We start from the raw sequence: 22,491 nt of genomic DNA, 5'->3' as shown, positions 1-22,491 counted from the left end.
TAGAGGTTACAGCACCCAGTGTCAAGTCTAGTGAGGTGAGCGCGTTCTACTACTTTTTTCTCCTGTGAAATACAAATGTTCAACAAAACCATCAACATTGACTCAGCTAGACCTCTTTCTTATATCTGCGGCGCTAAAATTGAAGATTTTTCACTCCATAGATTAATCTAGATTAATTTATTTTAATGATTTAAATAATTTAAATTAATCTCAAGTTAAAGCATTAATTTTGACAGCCCTAGTATATATATACATGTGCGAATTGGCTATAATAAGGTAATTTATAAGCCTCCTATTCTATATTCTATAATATTTCAAATTGCATTGGTCCGGATGGGAGAATTCAGTACTGTATCTACAGAACCTTCTGTTTAATCATCTTCCCTTTATTAGATCAGTGGCAGTTTTCAATGTTTGGTCATTTTTAACATGGTGTTATTCACTGTCAAAGATGCAATGAAAAATCATAATTCATATTCTCCTTGTTTCATCACAATTTAAGCAAGCCTAGTAATAGACACAATATTTCTGACACTGAATACATTCCCGGAGGTCCATAGATGTCCCTAGATACCAAGAACATGCAAGTGGACCTTGTAGAAGTGGAGTAATATTCCATTTACCTAGGTATCTATTTTAGACTGATTTTCAGAAAATATTCCACGGGTGGAACAGGTTAACATAAACCCGTTTTAGATATTCCCTCCAGTTTCTTAATGTTTATTACCTGTATCGGTAACTCACTTAATATTGGTCCCCTCCCATCTCAGCCTTTGCCGACTACATCCTGATGCAGTCCAGCGAGGAGTACGCCCCCATCTTCGCCCTGATGCAGGAGAAGATCTACATGAGTAAGATCGTGGTGGAGTTCCTGCAGAAGAACCCTGATGTCTCCTATGAGGACCTCCTCAACAAGATCGAGGTGAGTGCTTGTGAATGTTTGAGCAATATTGGGCAGATCGGCGAACATATGTTTAGCATTTCTGTGTTTTATTGGAAATTATGTTTTTCTGTCTATTTTTCTCTGTGCTGACTAGGGCTGACCTTAGAATTTTTTTTTGGCATTCGAAGCTTCGGGCCGCGATTCGATTTTAATTCGAAGCTTCGAGATAAAAATAATAATAATAATAATTTTTTCTATAAAAAAAAAATAATTATGTTGTGGGACTTGTACAGCACTTTGTTCAACTTTGTCAGTGCTGTAAAGTTTAAACCTTTTTAAATCTTAGACAAACAACACTTTGCTTTCATGAAATATTGTAAGCCGTCATTTGAGGCTTTATAAAAGCAGCACAATGAACACATCTGTCAGTGCCGAGTCCGACCTCATCTTAAATAACAAACAGCATTGCTGTAGTTAACAAAGAGGCAGAGTTGATTTTGCACAAAAAAAAATAGAATATATATATATTTTTTATATATACCGGTATTCGAATCTTTTATTTTCCCATTTTGAAAAGTATTTGAGACAGCCCTATTGCTGACCCCCTGCCCTCTGTGACCTCTGTGCTGCCCCCCCCCCCTCTCTCTCCTCAGACCACAGTGCCCCCTGCTGGGCTGAACTTCAACCGCTTCACGGAGGACACGCTGCTGCGCCACGCCCAGTTCGTGGTGGAGCAGGTGGAGAGCTACGACGAGGCGGGGGACCCCGACGAGCAGCCCATCATCGTGACGCCCTGCATGAGGGACCTCATCAAGCTGGCCGGGGTCACGCTGGGCAAGAGGTAACCTTTAACCTTTAACCTTTAACCCTGCATGAGGGACCTCATCAAGCTGGCCGGGGTCACGCTGGGCAAGAGGTAACCTTTAACCTTTAACCCTAACCCTGCATGAGGGACCTCATCAAGCTGGCCGGGGTCACGCTGGGCAAGAGGTAACCTTTAACCTTTAACCCTAATCTAGCTGCTTTTATCCTACAAATATGATTATTATTGTACATCTAGCTGCTTTTATCCTACAAATATGATTATTATTGTACATCTAGCTGCTTTTATCCTACAAATATGATAATTATTGTACATCTAGCGATGGTGTGTCAAATATGATATGAAATAAATATAATATAATCGTTAAACATGTCGTCTGAAACTTATTTTAGGTTCAACTTTAGGTAGAAAAGTGTGAGCTGCAATATTGTATACGTGCATTTTCTCAAGATATCATCTTCACATGCGTTACATCTTCATACGTTACATCTTCATAATCATCTATTGGTCTTTAATTGCTTCTGGAAAGTGCGGAGGGAGGCAGGAGGAGTGGCTGTGCTTACCGCTCCAGTAATGACTAATATAGCATTAAAAAAAAGTAGGGCTGTCCCCAACTTAACCAAATAACGTGCACGGAACGCACGAAAGTCACGGCACTTTGCGAGCGTCTAGCGTCTGCATTTTTCGGCAAACATAAATTACTGTTCGAAATATCTATTTGTTGCCCGTCGAACGCCACCTCACTCGACCAAATCTGTTCTCGACTTACATGGCGATATGCCAGGCGAGCGTCTTTTTACGCGGCACGCGGCGGATGACCACCCGGACTCCCGACGCTCCAGAACTGCCAATCATCCACTGATGGCGAAAACTATTGGTCAGTGTTGTAGCCAATGAGTGGCAAGTTTCCATTTAAACCAAATGTGCAGCATTTGGAACGGTACAGTCTCCGCAACTGCCCTTTTTATTTACCAATATTTATATTTTTGGTATCTAATGTAGGGATGGGCATTGTAACTGAGGGGTACAATTCCCTGACTGTATTGAATAAGTATGGTATCATTAAACCACTACTGACTTATGTACATTACTACTGGCCATACAGTACACAGGTATATGAGATGAACACCTCCACAATGACACGGTTCCACAACAATATTGGTTAGAATAATATTTATTAGCAGCACGAAGATTATCTTACATTACTTGAGAATTAGAGTTGCGCTTGTAAGGCGAAGAATGTGCATGAATAGGTCAAGAGCGTAAGTCCATTAGAATATTACGCAGGAGATAATGAATACCACCTGTATCATAGGAATTATATCTATGGTACACTAGTAGGGCAGCGGGAGATACTAGTAGGGTCCCTCCGGTTGTAGGCCAGCAGGGGAGAGGATTTGTCGGTAACGAAAGTCTGGGTCAACGAAGAATAGGGAGACTCCAGGTACAGGAGACAGTGCAATAATCTCTTGATCCGCAGACGAACAACAGCTATTCTCCGGTATGCAGTGCAGCATGGAGGAAAGCTAGCCAGCCTCAGGCGTCCTAGAGGCGGGCTCGACGATGCTCCTCACAGGGTAAATCCCACACAGTTGTGGGTGTAGACGATTCTCCGCTCCATCAGATACAGGACCAAAGCAAATATAATCCAGCCGAAAAGGGCTCTGTAGTCGTCGGGTAGGTTATCCAGTGTACATATCCACACTGTCCTCGTCTAGGGCTCCTCGGATGACGGCACCAGGTTAAGCCGCCCAGCCTGGATAAGCACACTAGCTAGGTACGAGGAAGCGTTGGTAATGCTGGTCACTGTAGAACGGTAGCCGCACGATACACTATACATAGACTATTACTGAATAATAGAATAGGTCGAACTCGACGGTACAGCGTTAAACTCTGACACTTCAGCTATCAATTCGCACGCGGTCTCAAGGCTCTATTTTGGGGCAAAACGGGCCCACTTCACAGCACGTTGTATCGTGGTGTGAGGCTTCAACTTATTGGGTAACAGTACTTCTGTATTCACCTGCGCCGTATTTATACGTTAGGTGAACAAACTAGTACCAGCCTTATTTCTGTCTCGTATTCTTGCGCAGAGCCGGTCATGTCCAGGCATGTCTTTGGCGGTGACTTTGAACTAGACCTTGGGGGTATGGCCGTGGCGCCTAGTGGATCGCTATCCAATAGGAGAACGAAATATTATGGTCTGTACTAGGTAAAAGGGATATTCCGTGTATATGTACAAAGAATACACAAGGGATATCAGACGATATACAAATACTATACAATATATATCAAGTAATAAATATATATATTCGGTTTAATCTGATCCTTCGTAACAGGCATCCATATTCCAGTAGTCGTTAAATTAAATTATATATATTTATGTTAGAGGTTACCCCCACCACCTCCTAATAGACAGTCTCCTCCCCACCGCATGTATATATTCCCTCCCCGCCGTATGTATATTTCTCTCCCACCGACCCACCCCCTCCTAATGTACAGTCCCCTCCCCATTATGTATATACTCTGTCAGGATCTAGGGGTAACAGTACTGTATATTTGAATACCGTTTATGTCACAAAATGTATCGGTACTAAATACCTATATGTCCCTATGCCATAAATGTCATGTATGTTGTGTATGTCATAAATGTCTATGAATTGAAAATGGGGGACCCTGATGGAAACAAGACAAACGTCTTTCTCAGGTCTGCATCCCCTTAACAATTGTATGTATTGAGCCGTACTGTATTGTACCCATTCTGCAATCTGTTAAATAAAGTTTTCATTCATTCACCCTATTAACCGTTACACCGCTGAACGGCATGCTGGGTACAGCTCTCTGCCAGGTAGCATAACGGTAAAGAAGGATGAAGAGACCGGTTACATAGTAGCGTTGAATGCTTTGTTTTCTCTGTATTTCACTAATTCCCCGAAAAACCTCAAACGTTCGACGGTTTGGACCTCGTTCGTTACGTTGGAACTCTAATCTTAATTAATGGGTTAGAGCTAGGCCATATGGCCTAAAAATTAAATCTCCGATTTTTTCACACCACATCCGATTTACGATCTTAATTGATTTTCTTCTCTTAAAAACTAGAAATGCCGGGGCGCCCTCGTGGCGCATACCATAGTGCCTCGCGCACCTACGCGGCCGACCCGGGTTCGATCCCAGCTCCCGTCGTTATTTGTCGCATGTCCTCCCCACCTCTCCTCCCGTTCGCCCTCTCCTCTGTCGGTCCTGCGTGACCAATAAAGCTGTAAAAATGCTAAAAAATTATAATAATAAAAAAACAACTAGAAATGCCAAGGAAATCATTCAAATAAGCTTTGTTTTTATTTTACACAAAAAATTATCAAACCAAGAGGAATTTCCATTGGGATTGAAGTGCAAACCTAACTTTCACCAATCTTCATTTGAATAAAAAAAATAAAGGTTACTCTTGATCAAATGTCCCTATTGGGATTAATAGTGCAATAACTTGCTTTTTCACCAAACTTCACTTAAAACAAATAAAAGGTGCCTCTTGAAAATAAAATCGATTAATCGCCCAGCCCTAGTTCGAACCTCCGCTTTAAATCTTTTTCCCTGTTATTTTACACACAAAAAATATCATATCACCGTACTATGTGTTAACAATAATTTGAAGTCACACGCAACACAGTCGTGGTGAGGAGGGGTCACGTCATACATGATCAGGAAATTAATCGATGCTATGCACGTTTAGCTTGCTAACGTTAAGATGGCAGGAGCAGTCTGCCAACAAAGATGTTGTTTAAACAAATGTATTCACAAATGAGTGGCGCAGGGGGCAAGGCGCTTGCCACTAACGCAGGAGATGCTGGTATCGAGCCCAGCTATCGGCGTTGCTACCGGCTTGGCCCGTCGTTCATACTAACACAATTGGCAGTGTTAGAGGGTGGGAAAGCTGGTGGGTGGGGATTGGACGTTGTGGACAGCGACTCCTACAGGTCGGTTGGTGCGCCTGTACAGCAGAATCGGGAAGTATCGGGGGCAGCGTGAGCCTCCCACGCGTTACTCCTCGCCACTGAGATCGCACTGTTCAGGTGAAAAGATGCGACAGGCTGCCTCCTCGTGTACCGGAGGGGACACGTGATGCAAGGCTTGGTCCTCACTGCAGCCGACCAGTGGGAGGCATGGCCTAGCAGCGTTTGAGACAGGGGAGGGGAGAATTGAAGGGAGAATTGGCGATACGAAATTGGGATGGGAGAAAAAATGAAAAATAAGGAGAAAAAGTGGATAAAAAAAAGATTATTCACAAAATGAAATACCATCGTTATTGAAGACTCCTGTGACCAGTAAGTCGATGCTGCTACTACTCTTACTAACCATATGTTCTACGTTATGTGCGGCGCAATGTGCCTAAAGTCGAGACTCGACAGTACTGAACCGGAAATTTTTTTCTGGGAGCACATGTGACCGTTCGATGACGTAAACTAATGTTGGCTGATAATGTCAACTGGTAGGGCCCGATTTTTATCCTACAGTGAGGGTTGGTGTGAGTCTCTCTCTCATATGATTTAAAATCGATGGTCCGTTTGAAAAACCCTGCCGAAGTTCGAATCCTAAAAACCGTCTTCGGGACGGCTCTCGTTCCCAGTGTTGTGAGCTGTGCCCCTCCCTGCTCTAATGCTTCAGACCTTTCTGACTGTATCCTTTGAGTTTAGCTGGTTGTGTTCCTGCTTGTTCCCCGTTCTCATGTCTAACGGTCCCTGATGTTCTCCTCGTGTCTAACGGTCCCTGATGTTTTCCTCATGTCTAACGGTCCCTGATGTTCTCCTCATGTCTAACGTTCCCTGATGTTCTCCTCGTGTCTAACCCTCCTCTAACGTTCCTTAACGCAGCATGCTGTTGTCCTGGTAGGTAGGCCTGGTTCTGAACGCTTCCTCCACCTGTTTGTGACGCTAAGTGTGAAGCATTTTGAGGTCGTCTAGACCAGGGGTGTCCAACCTTTTTTGAACCAAGATCTACTTTTTTATTTACCACCTAGCCCGAGAGCTACCAGCCAAAATTGTATATTGTAAGCCGTCATTTGAGGCTTTATAAAAGCAGCATAATGAACACAAATCTGTCAGTGCCGAGTCTGACCTCATCTTAAATAACAAACAGCATTGCTTGTTGTAGTTAACAAGGAGAGGAAGAGTTGATTTTTTTTTTTTTTTTTTTTTTAATAATCGAATTTTATTAATCAAGATCTACTTGAAATCAGCCCGCGATCTACCTGTCGATCGCGATCGACTGGTTGGGCCCCACTGATCTAGACTATTACCAGCATTCTTACCAGAGTTCATGCTAGGATTTAAAAACAGTTTTCATTGCACCAATTTGTGTTTTTCATTGCATCTGGTTCAGCTGAGCTTGGTGTACAAATGTATTCTGCTGAGCCAACATTCCACTTTTTAGCTTTGAGAGTTTGTCTGCCCGCATTTCGCCTTGCAAGCTATCATACTTGTCTTTGTGATGGGATTCATAGTCTCGGCGCAGATTGTAGTCTTTGAATACCGCCACTGCCTCTCGACAGATGAGACAAACAGCCTTTTCTTTGCGTTGAACTAAAAAATTATCGTTTGACCACTGCATGTTAAATACCCTGCATGCTGAATAAATTGTTTTCTTACCTAACCTTTTCTCCATTATTCCGTTCTATTTGACATTGGAGAGTCTAGGATTCACATGGCCAGACTGAAAAGAAATCATAATGCGTCTCTGGTATTCAGCGGGCCGGGCCAAATGTATCGAACTACTGCCAGGACAGGCAGAGATGCAGTCCCTACTATCCAAAGTGTCTTTTCCCTCCTGGATAATAATAATAATAATGCATTTTATAAGGTGCCTTTCAGGACACAAAAAGAAAGTCCACAAATCGGTGAATGAGAAAATTATAGGATCAAATGAAAACTACTACTTACTAAAAATGGATGTTTAAAAGTACTAAACCAACAAATATCAAACACTAACAAACATTCAGCACAGACCATGGAAATGCTGTCACAAAAAAAATAAAATAAAAATCAATTTCTATATATATATATTATTTTTTTAAGCTCTAGGGGGCCGGGCCAAATGTGGAGGCGGGCCGGATCTGGCCCGCGGGCCGTAGTTTGGGGACCCCTGGCGTAGACTCTTGTCTCTAATGGGAATAGATGGTTGAGTTCTGAACACTAAGTGGGATCTAAAGGAGCCATGACGTCTGCTGTAACTTGAAGTTGGCATTCAAGCTGGATGTCTAGTTTTGTAATTCAGAACTAGTGCCGTCCCCAACTAAATACATTCTGTCGCGGATGCGGAGCTAATGATGGAGCATCGCCGTCGGTTGTGTGATAGTAAAGGGTTAACCGGCTGTCGTGTGGCAGTAAAAGGGTTAACGCGAACTCTGCATGGAACATCTTCCTGTCTTGTCTGCTTGTTTCTCATCGCATGGCTCCATGGTGTGGCGGTGCGGGTCCTTCATCCCCTCGGCCAATCAATGAGCGCTCCCTCCTCCTCCCCTTGTGTTCGCAGGAGACAGGCCCGGCGCCAGGCCGTCCGCCACCCCACCAAGATAGACAAGGAGGGCAAGACGCCCACCAGGGCCACCACCACCAAGCTGGTCTACCAGATCTTTGACACCTTCTTCTCCGACGAGATCGATCAGAACGAGGCTAATGGCCTCAAGCGGCAGCGCTGTGGTGTCTGTGAGGTCAGTGGGTCTGGATCTTTACCATAGTGTCTTTATACCTGTACATATTAACACTTTGATCGCCATGGTTAAATTCATAATTTACCATCCCTCGCCAGCTCTATTTGTCTATGGAGAAGTTCCCCTTCTTTGCAGGGCTATAACTTTTTAAATTGTATTGCTACATTGACATTATTATGGCCCATTCAAGGTCCTATATATATTGTACAGGGTGTAGCAACGTTATACTTTTTCATTCACATATTCATACTAAAATACGGTCTAAAGTATAAGTATGTTTTTATCGTTTTCTGCAGCTTTCTCCAGAACTTGATTTATAGCCCTAAATGCATTATATTGATGATCAAATACAGTTTGTTAGGAATCTGTGCGAGATAAAAAATGTCAACTGGACGTGGTTCTAGGAGTTACTACGTATCATCTGATGTTGACCGGATGGGCGGGGGGTCGTTTATAATTCCGTGGGCAACGTTATATCATTCATCTAGTGTGGGTGATATGATCATCAGAGCAGTTTATATGGAACACGTTAAAAAAAACGCTGAATCTTAACGTAGCTTCCTCATAGCGTTGGGCGATGAGCGTGGAGCAGAGATATTCCTATTATGGGATGTAGAAATACCTGATCCATTTCCAGGTTGTATAATAGTATATACGTCCAAATCATGTTGTTTACCGAGTTATTTGCAACCGATCGCTGTCCCGTGTTATCAAGATGGAGTCCCTCTAACGATAGCGAGTGCCCGGACGAAATATGGGTGAGCACCACTTCATCCACATGACTTCCTGTTGGGCGATCTGCCGATCGGCCACCAGATGGCGCTCTTTAACCGTTAGAGTTGAGTGGTGCTCTGCAGTATATCTCAGGTCTCCAGGGGAGAAATATGATTTCGATCACAGATTTTTGAAATATTGATATCAAAGACGTGTTTCGGCGTCTCCGGCGATTAAAGTGTTAATACTGTATCTATATCTGTACATATCTCTTACCTACTCTTACTAGTTACACTGCTGGCCAGTATGACTTACTACCATAGTGTCTTTATACCTGTATCACTGTACATATTAATACTATATCTATATCTGTACATATCTCTTACCTACTCTTACTAGTTACACTGCTGGCCAGTATGACTTACTACCATAGTGTCTTTATACCTTTTATCACTGTACATATTAATACTATAACTCTGTACATACATCTGATTAGCACTATTACTCATTAGTACTATTTTATACCCAGTTTAAATCCCCTGTATATTGCTGTTGCACTTTACTGTTACATTTGCACTCTGGTTGAATGCCAAACCTCTTAGAAAATACATTAGTTCTATTCACCTATATTGGATTCAAAAGTGAATAATAGAAGTAAATTGAATAGAAGCTCTTAACAGATTTGACCATAAGGAACGTCTTGCATGTTCCTACTTTTTCTGCTCTTAGGTTTGTCAATCTTCGGACTGTGGCAAGTGTACGTCTTGCAAAGACATGATCAAATTTGGAGGAGGTGGCAAAAGCAAGCAAGCTTGTCGGAAGAGGAGGTGAGTCGGTGTTCTTCTCCCAGATCACATTCTGTGGCTTGGAATCCAATCCGCTAACTATGTTCCAAACACATGGTCCCAAGTTCCATGACCTCATTCTGCCTATTTTGTAATGAACTCCAGAGCCTCCTTTAAAAACAGCCTAGAAGGAACGAGCTGTTTAATAAACGACTGCGCTTTGCTGTCGACAAAAGAAATACATACGTTTGTTCACATTCTCTCACATTTGCATGTTCTTGGCATCTATGGACCTGGGGGAATGTATTCCCAGTGTCAAATGTTGTGTCTAGGGTTGAGTAAATTGTAATGAACCAAATGAGAATATCATTTATTTTTGTACATCTTTAATGGTTAATAACACCATGCTACATTGACAAAGTGAAAAATTGCCACTGAGCTCATTCAGCACCTGAGATCAAGTGTACTAAAAATCTAAGGAAATTAATAAAGGGCAGATGATTTACAGGGGTTACCGCCATTTTTACCGGATTATGACATGTTTATTTATTTTTTAATTAGACGTTCACAGAAAGAAACGGTATACGTTGTATTTCATGACATTGACGTTTAAGTTTTGTTCGACCCGTGAGATATAATCACGATTTTCTTGTCTTTTATTCACGCCAAGCGGCTGCAGCTTTGACTGCAGTGATGTGAGATGGTTAGTGTCGTTTTATGAAAGCCCTGGGTCTCCTCTTCCTTAGGACTACACCGATTTCATGACTGTGGTTTCTGGTGCAATGCGCTGATAACTTAATGCTAATAACAGTTAAAGTCATTGGTAATCAAACGTAGTGCTGAAAATATACACTTTGACTGCTGTTTCGATAGGGTTAGGGTCTTTACTCTTGGCTACATTTGAAAAAGAAACACTGCATCATTTAATCACTATTTGTGACATAAATAAATATTGTACCGGGTTGATCAGGCATAAGAGGTTAACCCTTTCACTGTGACAATACAGAAGGTTAGCCCTTTACTATCGCACAACCGACTGCGATGCTCCATCATGCTATTGATGGAGCATCGTCGTCGGTTGTGTGATAGTTAAGGGTTAACCTTCTGTATTGTCACAGTGAAAGGGTTAAAGGGGTAGCCTACGGTGACATTTTGAATCACAGTTGATTATTTATCTTCACTTGTCTCACTGGAGGAAACGGTTTGTCCGTATGTCCTCTAGTTTCTCCAAAATTACATAGAATAGAATAGAAATACTTTTTATTATCCAGAGTGAAATTTGACACTGCAAATCGCTCAACATTAAACAGTTAAACGGAACGGGTCACGAATAAGAATAACAAAACAAATCAAATTGCCTAAGATAAGAATAGAATAAAATAGAATAAAAATGGAATCAAATATACAGTAAAGTCTACAGTAGGTGTAATATTGCACAGTGCTGTTTCAAAAGTAAGAGTCCAGGAAGATGGTAACTGTCACTCTGTGCTCAGTGATGCAGTGAGGCACAGTGATGATGCGTTAGTCTGATGGCTGTCGGAATGAAGGACTTCCTGTGCCGTTCAGTGCTGCATTTAGGTAGTGTGAGCCTAGCACTGAACCCTTGTCCATTCTGGCCATATGATGGACTCTAATAGTTTTCTTTGGAACCCTTGTTCAGGCCAGGATGGACTCTAATAGTCCTAACCCTACCATAATTTAATAGTTTTCTTTATATATAATTTGACACTTTCCGCCCGCTCTCCAGATGTCCCAACCTTGCAGTGAAGGAGGCGGAGGATGACGAACACATCGAGGAGGATGATGTCGTCCCTCTCCCGAAGCCCATGAGCAAGAAGCAGTCTCAGGCCAAGAGGAAGAAGCAGACTCAGAGCAAGCTGTCCTGGATCGGAGCGGCTGTCGAGGTACATCTCTCACGGTGTTGGAATGGTGCCTTCCTGTGGGGCTAATGATGCCTTCCTGTGGGGCTAATGATGCCTTCCTGTGGGGCTAATGATGCCTTCCTGTGGGGCTAATGGTCCCTTCCTGTGAGGCTAATGGTCCCTTCCTGTGGGGCTAATGATGCCTTCCTGTGGGGCTAATGATGCCTTCCTGTGGGGCTAATGATGCCTTCCTGTGGGGCTAATGGTCCCTTCCTGTGAGGCTAATGGTCCCTTCCTGTGGGGCTAATGATGCCTTCCTGTGGGGCTAATGGTCCCTTCCTGTGGGGCTAATGATGCCTTCCTGTGAGGCTAATGATGCCTTCCTGTGAGGCTAATGGTGCCTTCTTGTGAGGCTAATGGTCAACAGTAAACATGTCCTTCCTGTGAGGCTAATGGTCAACAGTAAACATGTCCTTCCTGTGAGGCTAATGGTCAACAGTAAACATGTCCTTCCTGTGAGGCTAATGGTCAACAGTAAACATGTCCTTCCTGTGAGGCTAATGGTCAACAGTAAACATGTCCTTCCTGTGAGGCTAATGGTCAACAGTAAACATGTCCTTCCTGTGAGGCTAATGGTCAACAGTAAACATGTCCTTCCTGTGAGGCTAATGGTCAACAGTAACAGTAACGTGTGTGTTCTCCCAGACGGTGGGGAAGAGGCAGTACTACAGGAAGGTCCACGTGAACAACATGGAGGTGGAGGTGGGAGATTGTGTCTCCGTCTCCTCAGAAGACCCGTCCACTCCTCTCTATTTGGCCAGGTATGTTATTAATGTCTTAACATGTAATACCACACTCTCTGATTAACATGTAATACCACACTCTGATTAACATGTAATACCACACTCTGATTAACATGTAATACCACACTCTGATTAACATGTAATACCACACTCTGATTAACATGTAATAGCACATACTCCGCTGTGCTGCTCATCCCACAAATTCATGTTCCTTACAAATGGGGCGCCATTTAAAAGGGAAATAAAACGGGCTTTCCAACGGTATAAAATGTAACGAGAAGCATTGTTACAATAGAGAAATAATCTACCAAATGCACACTTCTAAACTTTTTGTCTGTTTATATATCTTTAGGATCACATCCCTGTGAATTGAAAATGGGGGACCCTGATGTAAACAAGACGAAAGTCTGTTTCTGGTCGTCATCCTCGTAGCATTTGTATTGAGCCGTACTGTACTGTACTGTACTGTACCCATTCTGCAATCTGTTAATACAGTTTCAATGTGGGAGGACTGATCTATAGCTGACGTATATCTTCAGGATCACATCTCTGTGGGAGAACAGAGGGAAGGTGTTCTATAGCGGATATATATATATCTACATCTTCAGGAGAACAGAGGTGTTCTATAGCTGATATATATATATCTACATCTACAGGAGAACAGAGGGAAGGTGTTCTATAGCTGATATATATATATATCTACATCTTCAGGAGAACAGAGGAAGGTGTTCTATAGCTGATATATATATCTACATCTTCAGGAGAACAGAGGTGTTCTATAGCTGATATATATATATCTACATCTACAGGAGAACAGAGGGGAGGTGTTCTATAGCTGATATATATATATATATCTACATCTTCAGGAGAACAGAGGAAGGTGTTCTATAGCTGATATATATATATCTACATCTTCAGGAGAACAGAGGTGTTCTATAGCTGATATATATATATCTACATCTTCAGGAGAACAGAGGTGTTCTATAGCTGATATATATATATATCTACATCTACAGGAGAACAGAGGAAGGTGTTCTATAGCTGATATATATATATATCTACAGGAGAACAGAGGAAGGTGATCTATAGCTGATATATATATATATCTACATCTACAGGAGAACAGAGGAAGGTGTTCTATAGCTGATATATATATATATCTACATCTACAGGAGAACAGAGGAAGGTGTTCTATAGCTGATATATATATATATCTACATCTACAGGAGAACAGAGGAAGGTGTTCTATAGCTGATATATATATATCTACATCTACAGGAGAACAGAGGGGAGGTGTTCTATAGCTGATCTATATATATATCTACATCTACAGGAGAACAGAGGTGTTCTATAGCTGATATATATATATATCTACATCTACAGGAGAACAGAGGAAGGTGTTCTATAGCTGATATATATATATATCTACAGGAGAACAGAGGAAGGTGTTCTATAGCTGATATATATATATATCTACAGGAGAACAGAGGAAGGTGTTCTATAGCTGATGTATATATCTACATCTACAGGAGAACAGGTGTTCTATAGCTGATATATATATCTACATCTACAGGAGAACGGGTGTTCTATAGCTGATATATATATCTACATCTACAGGAGAACAGGTGTTCTATAGCTGATATATATATCTACATCTACAGGAGAACAGGTGTTCTATAGCTGATATATATATCTAAATCTACAGGAGAACAGAGGGGAGGTGTTCTATAGCTGATATATATATATCTACATCTACAGGAGAACAGAGGAAGGTGTTCTATAGCTGATATATATATATATCTACATCTTCAGGAGAACAGAGGAAGGTGATCTATAGCTGATATATATATATATCTACATCTACAGGAGAACAGAGGTGTTCTATAGCTGATATATATATATATCTACATCTACAGGAGAACAGAGGAAGGTGATCTATAGCTGATCTATATATATACATCTACAGGAGAACAGAGGAAGGTGTTCTATATATATATATATCTACAGGAGAACAGAGGAAGGTGTTCTATATATATATATATATCTCTACATCTACAGGAGAACAGAGGAAGGTGTTCTATAGCTGATATATATATATCTACATCTACAGGAGAACAGAGGTGTTCTATAGCTTATATATATATATATATCTACAGGAGAACAGAGGGAAGGTGTTCTATAGCTGATGTATATCTACATCTTCAGGATCACATCCATGTGGGAGGAGAACAGTGGGAAGATGTTCCACGCCCACTGGTTCCTGCGTGGCACCGACACGGTGCTGGGCGAGTCCTCTGACCCCCTGGAGCTGATGCTGGTGGAGGAGTGCGAGGACATGCAGCTCAACTACGTGGAGGCCAAGGTGGACGTAGTGTACAAGGCGCCGTCCGACAACTGGTTCATGGAGGTGAGGAGCCCTGGGCAGAGTGAGGGCTGGGCCATCAATCGATTTTATCGATTAATTCGAATGAATGATTTGAGGACTATTTTAAAAAGAAAGAGAAATTTATTTTACGTTTGGTGAAAGTTAGATTTGCACTTTATTAATCCCAATAGGGAAATTCATTCTAGTTTGATGATCAAGAGGCACCTTTTATGTGGCTTCCTAAGGATTTTGACAAAAATGGGCCTTGGATCAAAGCCATATAATTTTAACTGTTTACTTTTTTTTTTTTTTTTTTTTTTTCATGATTAACATTAATAGCCTAATCTCAAGATATCTGTAACAAATGACATATATTTTGGAATTTTAACCACTTAAATTCGTGTTAGTTTGATACCACGTCAGTTTTTATCGGAAAAAAACGGAGAAACAGTCATATTTCTATACATTTCTGATGCCACATTACAGCGTATGTAAACTCGACGAAATACCTCTGAATAAGAATCTGCCATTAGAAAAGAGGTTGACTAATTCGGTCAGAAATAGCGGAGACGCTAAACGTTAGTAAGCGCTGATTATTATTAATATATTCTGCGGGCGAGCAATACTCAATCTCCCGGTATAATTCTGAACACAGATCGCTGTCGGCCGACTACCAGAGTACTTCCGCAAAGAGAGCTCTAGTCACACTTCCTCATAGAAGCGGAGGCGGGCCTGGGGGTCTCGTATGTCAGCCTGTAACACGCGCTAGGAGAGAGGACGCGGAAGAGAGGTGGAAATGTGGTTCATTTGTGTTGAGCGCTGCCCCCCCCCCCACCCACCCGAGCAGAGTGGTGAAGTTGCAGCCACATTCGCCGGCATGATCACCGCCCCCTGTCTGCTTATGTGCCGGCAAAGTTGGCTGTAGAGTAATTGCGCCACCGTGTGTCCTACATCGTGAACAGCACATTTTAAAATTCGTTCTAGCATTGCATTAGACATTACACATTGCATTTGGTAATTCTATCTAGAATTGAACGAATGATGGCAGAGAAAATGCCTTTTAACATGGGAGCGGTGCTGATGAAAACGGACCCCAGGTACAGCGTAGGGTACCCTATGCTAATCTTTGTTTTAGAGCGTTTCAAATCATAAGCTTTTGACATAATGAAAATATATGTAAAATGAAAATATTTTCCCAATTTCATGAAATAATAATAAACACAGACACCGCTGTGCTCACACACACACAAAAAAAAATCCCAGAAAGTAGAAAACGGTACCAGGAATGGACAAGGGTTAAGTGAAGTTTGGTGAAAAAGCTAGTTATTGCTGCCCACACCCTATAGGGTGAGGGGAGCCCTGTGGAGGGTGAGGTCATGGTTCAGTGTGGTCGTTGACACCATGGTGTGGTTCTCAGGGTGGCGTGGACGACGACGAGGACGAGACAATCGAGGACGACGGCAAGAGCTTCTTCTACCAGTTCTGGTACGAGGGGGACTGCGCTCGCTTCGAGCACCCCCCCGCCGCCCCGCAGGAGGAGGACTGCAAGTACAGGTGAGCAGAACCCTAACCCCGCCTCCACACCGAACCCTAACCCCGCCTCCACACCGAACCCTAACCCTGCCTCTACACCTAACCCTAACCCCGCCTCCACACCTAACCCTAACCCCGTCTCCACGGCCATGTTTCCATTGACTATATTCACACACTGGCCATGTTTCCATCGACTATATTCACACTGGCCATGTTTCCATCGACTATATTCACACACTGGCCATGTTTCCATCGACTATATTCACACACTGGCCATGTTTCCATCGACTATATTCACACTGGCCATGTTTCCATCGACTATATTCACACACTGGCCATGTTTCCATCGACTATATTCACACTGGTCATGTTTCCATCGACTATATTCACACACTGGTCATGTTTCCATCGACTATATTCACACTGGTCATGTTTCCATCGACTATATTCACACTGGTCATGTTTCCATCGACTATATTCACACACTGGTCATGTTTCCATCGACTATATTCACACTGGCCATGTTTCCATCGACTATATTCACACTGGTCATGTTTCCATCGACTATATTCACACTGGTCATGTTTCCATCGACTATATTCACACACTGGTCATGTTTCCATCGACTATATTCACACACTGGCCATGTTTCCATCGACTATATTCACACACTGGTCATGTTTCCATCGACTATATTCACACACTGGTCATGTTTCCATCGACTATATTCACACACTGGTCATGTTTCCATCGACTATATTCACACTGGTCATGTTTCCATCGACTATATTCACACACTGGTCATGTTTCCATCGACTATATTCACACTGGTCATGTTTCCATCGACTATATTCACACTGGTCATGTTTCCATCGACTATATTCACACACTGGTCATGTTTCCATCGACTATATTCACACTGGTCATGTTTCCATCGACTATATTCACACTGGTCATGTTTCCATCGACTATATTCACACTGGTCATGTTTCCATCGACTATATTCACACTGGCCATGTTTCCATCGACTATATTCACACACTGGCCATGTTTCCATCGACTATATTCACACTGGCCATGTTTCCATCGACTATATTCACACTGGCCATGTTTCCATCGACTATATTCACACACTGGCCATGTTTCCATCGACTATATTCACACACTGGCCATGTTTCCATCGACTATATTCACACGCTGGCCATGTTTCCATCGACTATATTCACACGCTGGCCATGTTTCCATCGACTATATTCACACGCTGGCCATGTTTCCATCGACTATATTCACACTGGCCATGTTTCCATCGACTATATTCACACTGGCCATGTTTCCATCGACTATATTCACACTGGCCATGTTTCCATCGACTATATTCACACTGGCCATGTTTCCATCGACTATATTCACACTGGCCATGTTTCCATCGACTATATTCACACACTGGCCATGTTTCCATCTACTATATTCACACTGGCCATGTTTCCATCGACTATATTCACACTGGCCATGTTTCCATCGACTATATTCACACTGGCCATGTTTCCATCGACTATATTCACACTGGCCATGTTTCCATCGACTATATTCACACTGGCCATGTTTCCATCGACTATATTCACACTGGCCATGTTTCCATCGACTATATTCACACTGGCCATGTTTCCATCGACTATATTCACACACTGGCCATCAGGGGAGGAAACTAACTTTTTGGCTTACCAGCCAACTGGCGGGTATCTGATTTTTTTTACCAGCCAAATAGATTTTTTACCAGACAAAAAAAATCGCTAATTGTGATAATTACTTCTTTGTACGTCTTCGTCTAAATTGATTTTCAATCATAGTAAATTAATCACACTGTCTCTACTCTTCAAAATATTACATCATTAAATCACATATTAACATGAAAGAGGGAACTATTCTGGACTGGGTTGGGCTGAACTGGGCAGTGAAAGATGCTGGGTTGGGCTGGTCTAGGTTATACTGAATTATGAATTGAAAATTAATTGAAAATGGGGGACCCTGATGTAAACAAGACGAAAGTCTTTCTCTGGTCTGCATCCCCTTAACAATTGCATGTATTGAGCCGTACTGTACCCATTCTGCAATCTGTTAAATAAAGTTTTCATTCATCACAGCTCAACTACTAGGAATGTGTGTCTGACTCTTAAGTGCAGGAAATATTCATCAGAAAGGGGGGACATGATGGAGGGAATGGAAAGAGCAGGTTTGACAGGAGCAGGGTTGAAGGGATTGATTGATTGAAAAGTGTATTAACAGATTGCAGAATGGGTACAGTACAGTTCAATACATACAATTGTTAAGGGGATGCAGACCAGAGAAAGACTTTCGTCTTGTTTACATCAGGGTCCCCCATTTTCAATTCATCATAACATATTGGAGTGTGGAGGAAGTGGACAAGGCATTAAGCAAACAGGACTGAAATGGGGGACCCTGATGTAAACAAGACTAAAGTCCTTCTCTGGTCTGCATCCCCTTAACAATTGTGTGTATTGAGCTGTACTGTATTGTACCCATTCTGCAATCTGTTAATAAAGTTTTCAATCAATACTGGGTTGGGCAGTGAAAGAACCAAGCATTTCACTGTAATGTAATAGCTAAATAAAACAACTTGAACTTGACTTGTTACATTTGCACTCTGGTTGTATGCCAAATGTATTCTGGTTGTACTGTACTTGTGCTGTAAGATGACAATACATTGGAACCGAATCGACAACGCTAGGGGTTCAGCGGGTGTATTCTGAATGCCAAATATGACAACATCACCGTTGTGAAGGGCATATGGGCGAGTGGTGATATGCTGGGAAACCCGGTAATAATAAAATGTCACTCGGCTGCATTTAAGCAAAGCCGCTCAGTATAGTCCACTATGATGAATGCGCGTTATGGTAGCTTGTTACATGCTAGGTAGCTAGCCGGCTAATGTTGTTGACTTGTCATTCTCATCCGACTCGAAGGAGACGCGTCGCGTGCTGTTGTTCGCCCCCATGTCAGACCGCACCGATATCCGAAAGCGACGACTCTACATGCAATTATTTTCATCCACTCATGTGTTTTTGTAAGTTTGTCTACGTTGTCAAGCCGGCTGCCGGTGGCAGGAGTTTGTAGGTCTGCGCGCAGTCAGTGGTCTGTCCACTTCCCCTAGATGGGCGGCATCTTCTAGAAAACGAGTGTTCATTGGAGGAGCTTAGAGCGCATCTGTACAACGATGATGTTCATTGGTTATGGTCTGATTATTATGTGGCGCAAATGGGAGGAATCAAGGGGGGAGTCAGAGTTCGGTTTGTGTCAGTGAGCGAATCAGCAGATTGCAGAATGATTTTTTTGTTTTGTTTTGTAATTACTAGTACTCGCCAGACTGGCGAGTGCTCTTCATGAATTACTCGCCAAACGTAAAAAATACTCGCAATTGGCGAGTAAAGTGGCCTAATTTCCTCCCCTGCTGGCCATGTTTCCATCGACTATATTCACACACTGCCTCTGTGTGTGATCAGGTTCTGTGGAAGCTGTATGTAGTATTGATCTGTGTGTATGTAGTATTGATCTGTGTGTATTGATCTGTGTGTGACCAGGTTCTGTGGAAGCTGTATGTAGTATTGATCTGTGTGTATTGATCTGTGTGTGACCAGGTTCTGTGGAAGCTGTATGTAGTATTGATCTGTGTGTATGTAGTATTGATCTGTGTGTATTAGGGGTGGACGGTATGGTCTAAAATTTATATCACGGTATAATTTGAAGCATAGACGGTAACGGTATATATCACGGTATCATCGTTTTTGATTAAATTTTTTTTTTTTTTTTTTATATATATATATTTTTTTTTTATATAAAATATATATATTATATAATTAGACTTGTACTTGTATTATCTGCGAGACATCGCCACCACGCAACAAGCTCCACTGTCTGTGTGTACATTAGTAGCCTCTAGCTACGGCCAGGATTCTCCGGAGCTGCAGCTGGACCTATACTCGAGTAGCCTCGAGCTACGGCCAGGATTCACCGGCGCTGCAGCTGGGCCCTAGTATTGGTATAACGTTAAATCACATTCACAAGCCCTCAGCTCGAATACGCATCGAATCAGTGTTATAAGACATTGATATCAGGAGCTATCTGTAGCTACTGCTAGCCGGATATATAACGTTAATACAACGCCTCAGTGAATTATTTAGTTCAATGGGACATTTCGTTTTGAACGGTGAACTAACTTGTGTTAACGTGAGCTAACGGCTAACGGAGCTATCATACACGTCTACTCTCTACTAGACTTGATGGAGCGTTTGTTGATGTCAGGAGCTATCGGTAGCTGGCCGACTAGATACCGTTCGGTTAGACAATGCCTCATCATGTATTAAACTAAAAGTGAATAGTTGACTGGGTCATTTTGTAACGGTAGCTAAGCTAACGTTAGCTCAGGGAGACGTCCCGTCCCACTAGACTACTAGTAGTAGACTCGTGTTTACATGCGTGCGGGAGGGGCTGGCACGCCCACTGCGCGAAGCCTCCTAAATAACTTTTTCCAGTTCGCACATATCTATTATCTATGACTAATTCTATCTATTTTTAGGGGCAAATGCGAGTGAAATAGTCGCGCTGTGGTTACATGACGTCATTGCTATTTTAGAGCTGCACTACCGGTTACACGGTATAGGCAAAATCCATACCGTAGAGCAAATTCATACCGTTTATACCGTATACCGTTTATACCGTCCACCCCTAGACTGTGTATTGATCTGTGTGTGATCAGGTTCTGTGGAAGCTGTATGTAGTGATTTGATTTGATTTGATATTTTTTATTTTCGTGTCTTACATACAGATGTATGCCCAGCCCATATGGGCTTACAAGACACATAACAATAAGTATATAATAATATACTTTACCAATTACTTAACAAATGACATAGACCAAGATGGCCATAAAAAAAGAAAAATACAAGAAAATACAATAAAACGTAATATAACACAAGCTGTACTCAATGTAAATAAACAGAAAAACAGAAAAACAAGGTGAATTCAAATACAATTATATAGGATACAGTGTGTTTTGTCTCAGGTGCCATTGATGTAGTGTAGTATTGATCTGTGTGTATGTAGTATTGATCTGTGTGTATTGATCTGTGTGTGACCAGGTTCTGTGGAAGCTGTATGTAGTATTGATCTGTGTGTATGTAGTATTGATCTGTGTGTGACCAGGTTCTGTGGGAGCTGTATGTAGTATTGATCTGTGTGTATGTAGTATTGATCTGTGTGACCAGGTTCTGTGGGAGCTGTATGTAGTATTGATCTGTGTGTATGTAGTATTGATCTGTGTATTGATCTGTGTGTGACCAGGTTCTGTGGAAGCTGTATGTAGTATTGATCTGCCTGTATGTGTATTGATCTGTATGTAGTATTGATCTGCCTGTATGTGTATTGATCTGTATGTAGTATTGCTCTGCCTGTATGTAGTATTGCTCTGTATGTGTATTGATCTGTGTGTGACCAGGTTCTGTGGGAGCTGCAGCAGGGTGAAGGCCAGGGAGGAGCAGGAGACAGTATTGATCTGTGTATTGATCTGTGATCAGGTTCTGTGGGAGCTGCAGCAGGGTGAAGGCCAGGGAGGAGCAGGAGACAGTATTGATCTGTGTATTGATCTGTGATCAGGTTCTGTGGGAGCTGCAGCAGGGTGAAGGCCAGGGAGGAGCAGGAGACAGTATTGATCTGTGATCAGGTTCTGTGGGAGCTGCAGCAGGGTGAAGGCCAGGGAGGAGCAGGAGACAGTATTGATCTGTGTATTGATCTGTGATCAGGTTCTGTGGGAGCTGCAGCAGGGTGAAGGCGAGGGAGGAGCAGGAGACAGTATTGATCTGTGTGTATTGATCTGTGATCAGGTTCTGTGGGAGCTGCAGCAGGGTGAAGGCCAGGGAGGAGCAGGAGACAGTATTGATCTGTGTGTATTGATCTGTGATCAGGTTCTGTGGGAGCTGCAGCAGGGTGAAGGCCAGGGAGGAGCAGGAGAC

General features: G+C 42.4%; 1 protein-coding gene across 1 annotated transcript in view; it reads left to right on the top strand.

The window, feature by feature from the left end:
* Positions 1-22,491, top strand: part of dnmt1 (DNA (cytosine-5-)-methyltransferase 1) — a 79,484-nt gene that overhangs the window by 30,531 nt on the left and 26,462 nt on the right. The window contains exons 13-20 of the mRNA XM_084328771.1: positions 771-922; positions 1,537-1,724; positions 8,229-8,406; positions 9,850-9,947; positions 11,653-11,809; positions 12,473-12,588; positions 14,776-14,977; positions 16,353-16,489. Coding sequence (XP_084184897.1) covers positions 771-922; positions 1,537-1,724; positions 8,229-8,406; positions 9,850-9,947; positions 11,653-11,809; positions 12,473-12,588; positions 14,776-14,977; positions 16,353-16,489 — 1,228 coding nt within the window. The remainder of the gene's footprint in view (positions 1-770; positions 923-1,536; positions 1,725-8,228; positions 8,407-9,849; positions 9,948-11,652; positions 11,810-12,472; positions 12,589-14,775; positions 14,978-16,352; positions 16,490-22,491) is intronic.

Source organism: Notolepis coatsorum, assembly GCF_963971535.1.
Source record: "Notolepis coatsorum genome assembly, chromosome: 14".
Taxonomy (NCBI): Eukaryota; Metazoa; Chordata; class Actinopteri; order Aulopiformes; family Paralepididae; genus Notolepis; species Notolepis coatsorum.
This window is presented reverse-complemented; position numbering and strand designations above follow the sequence as displayed.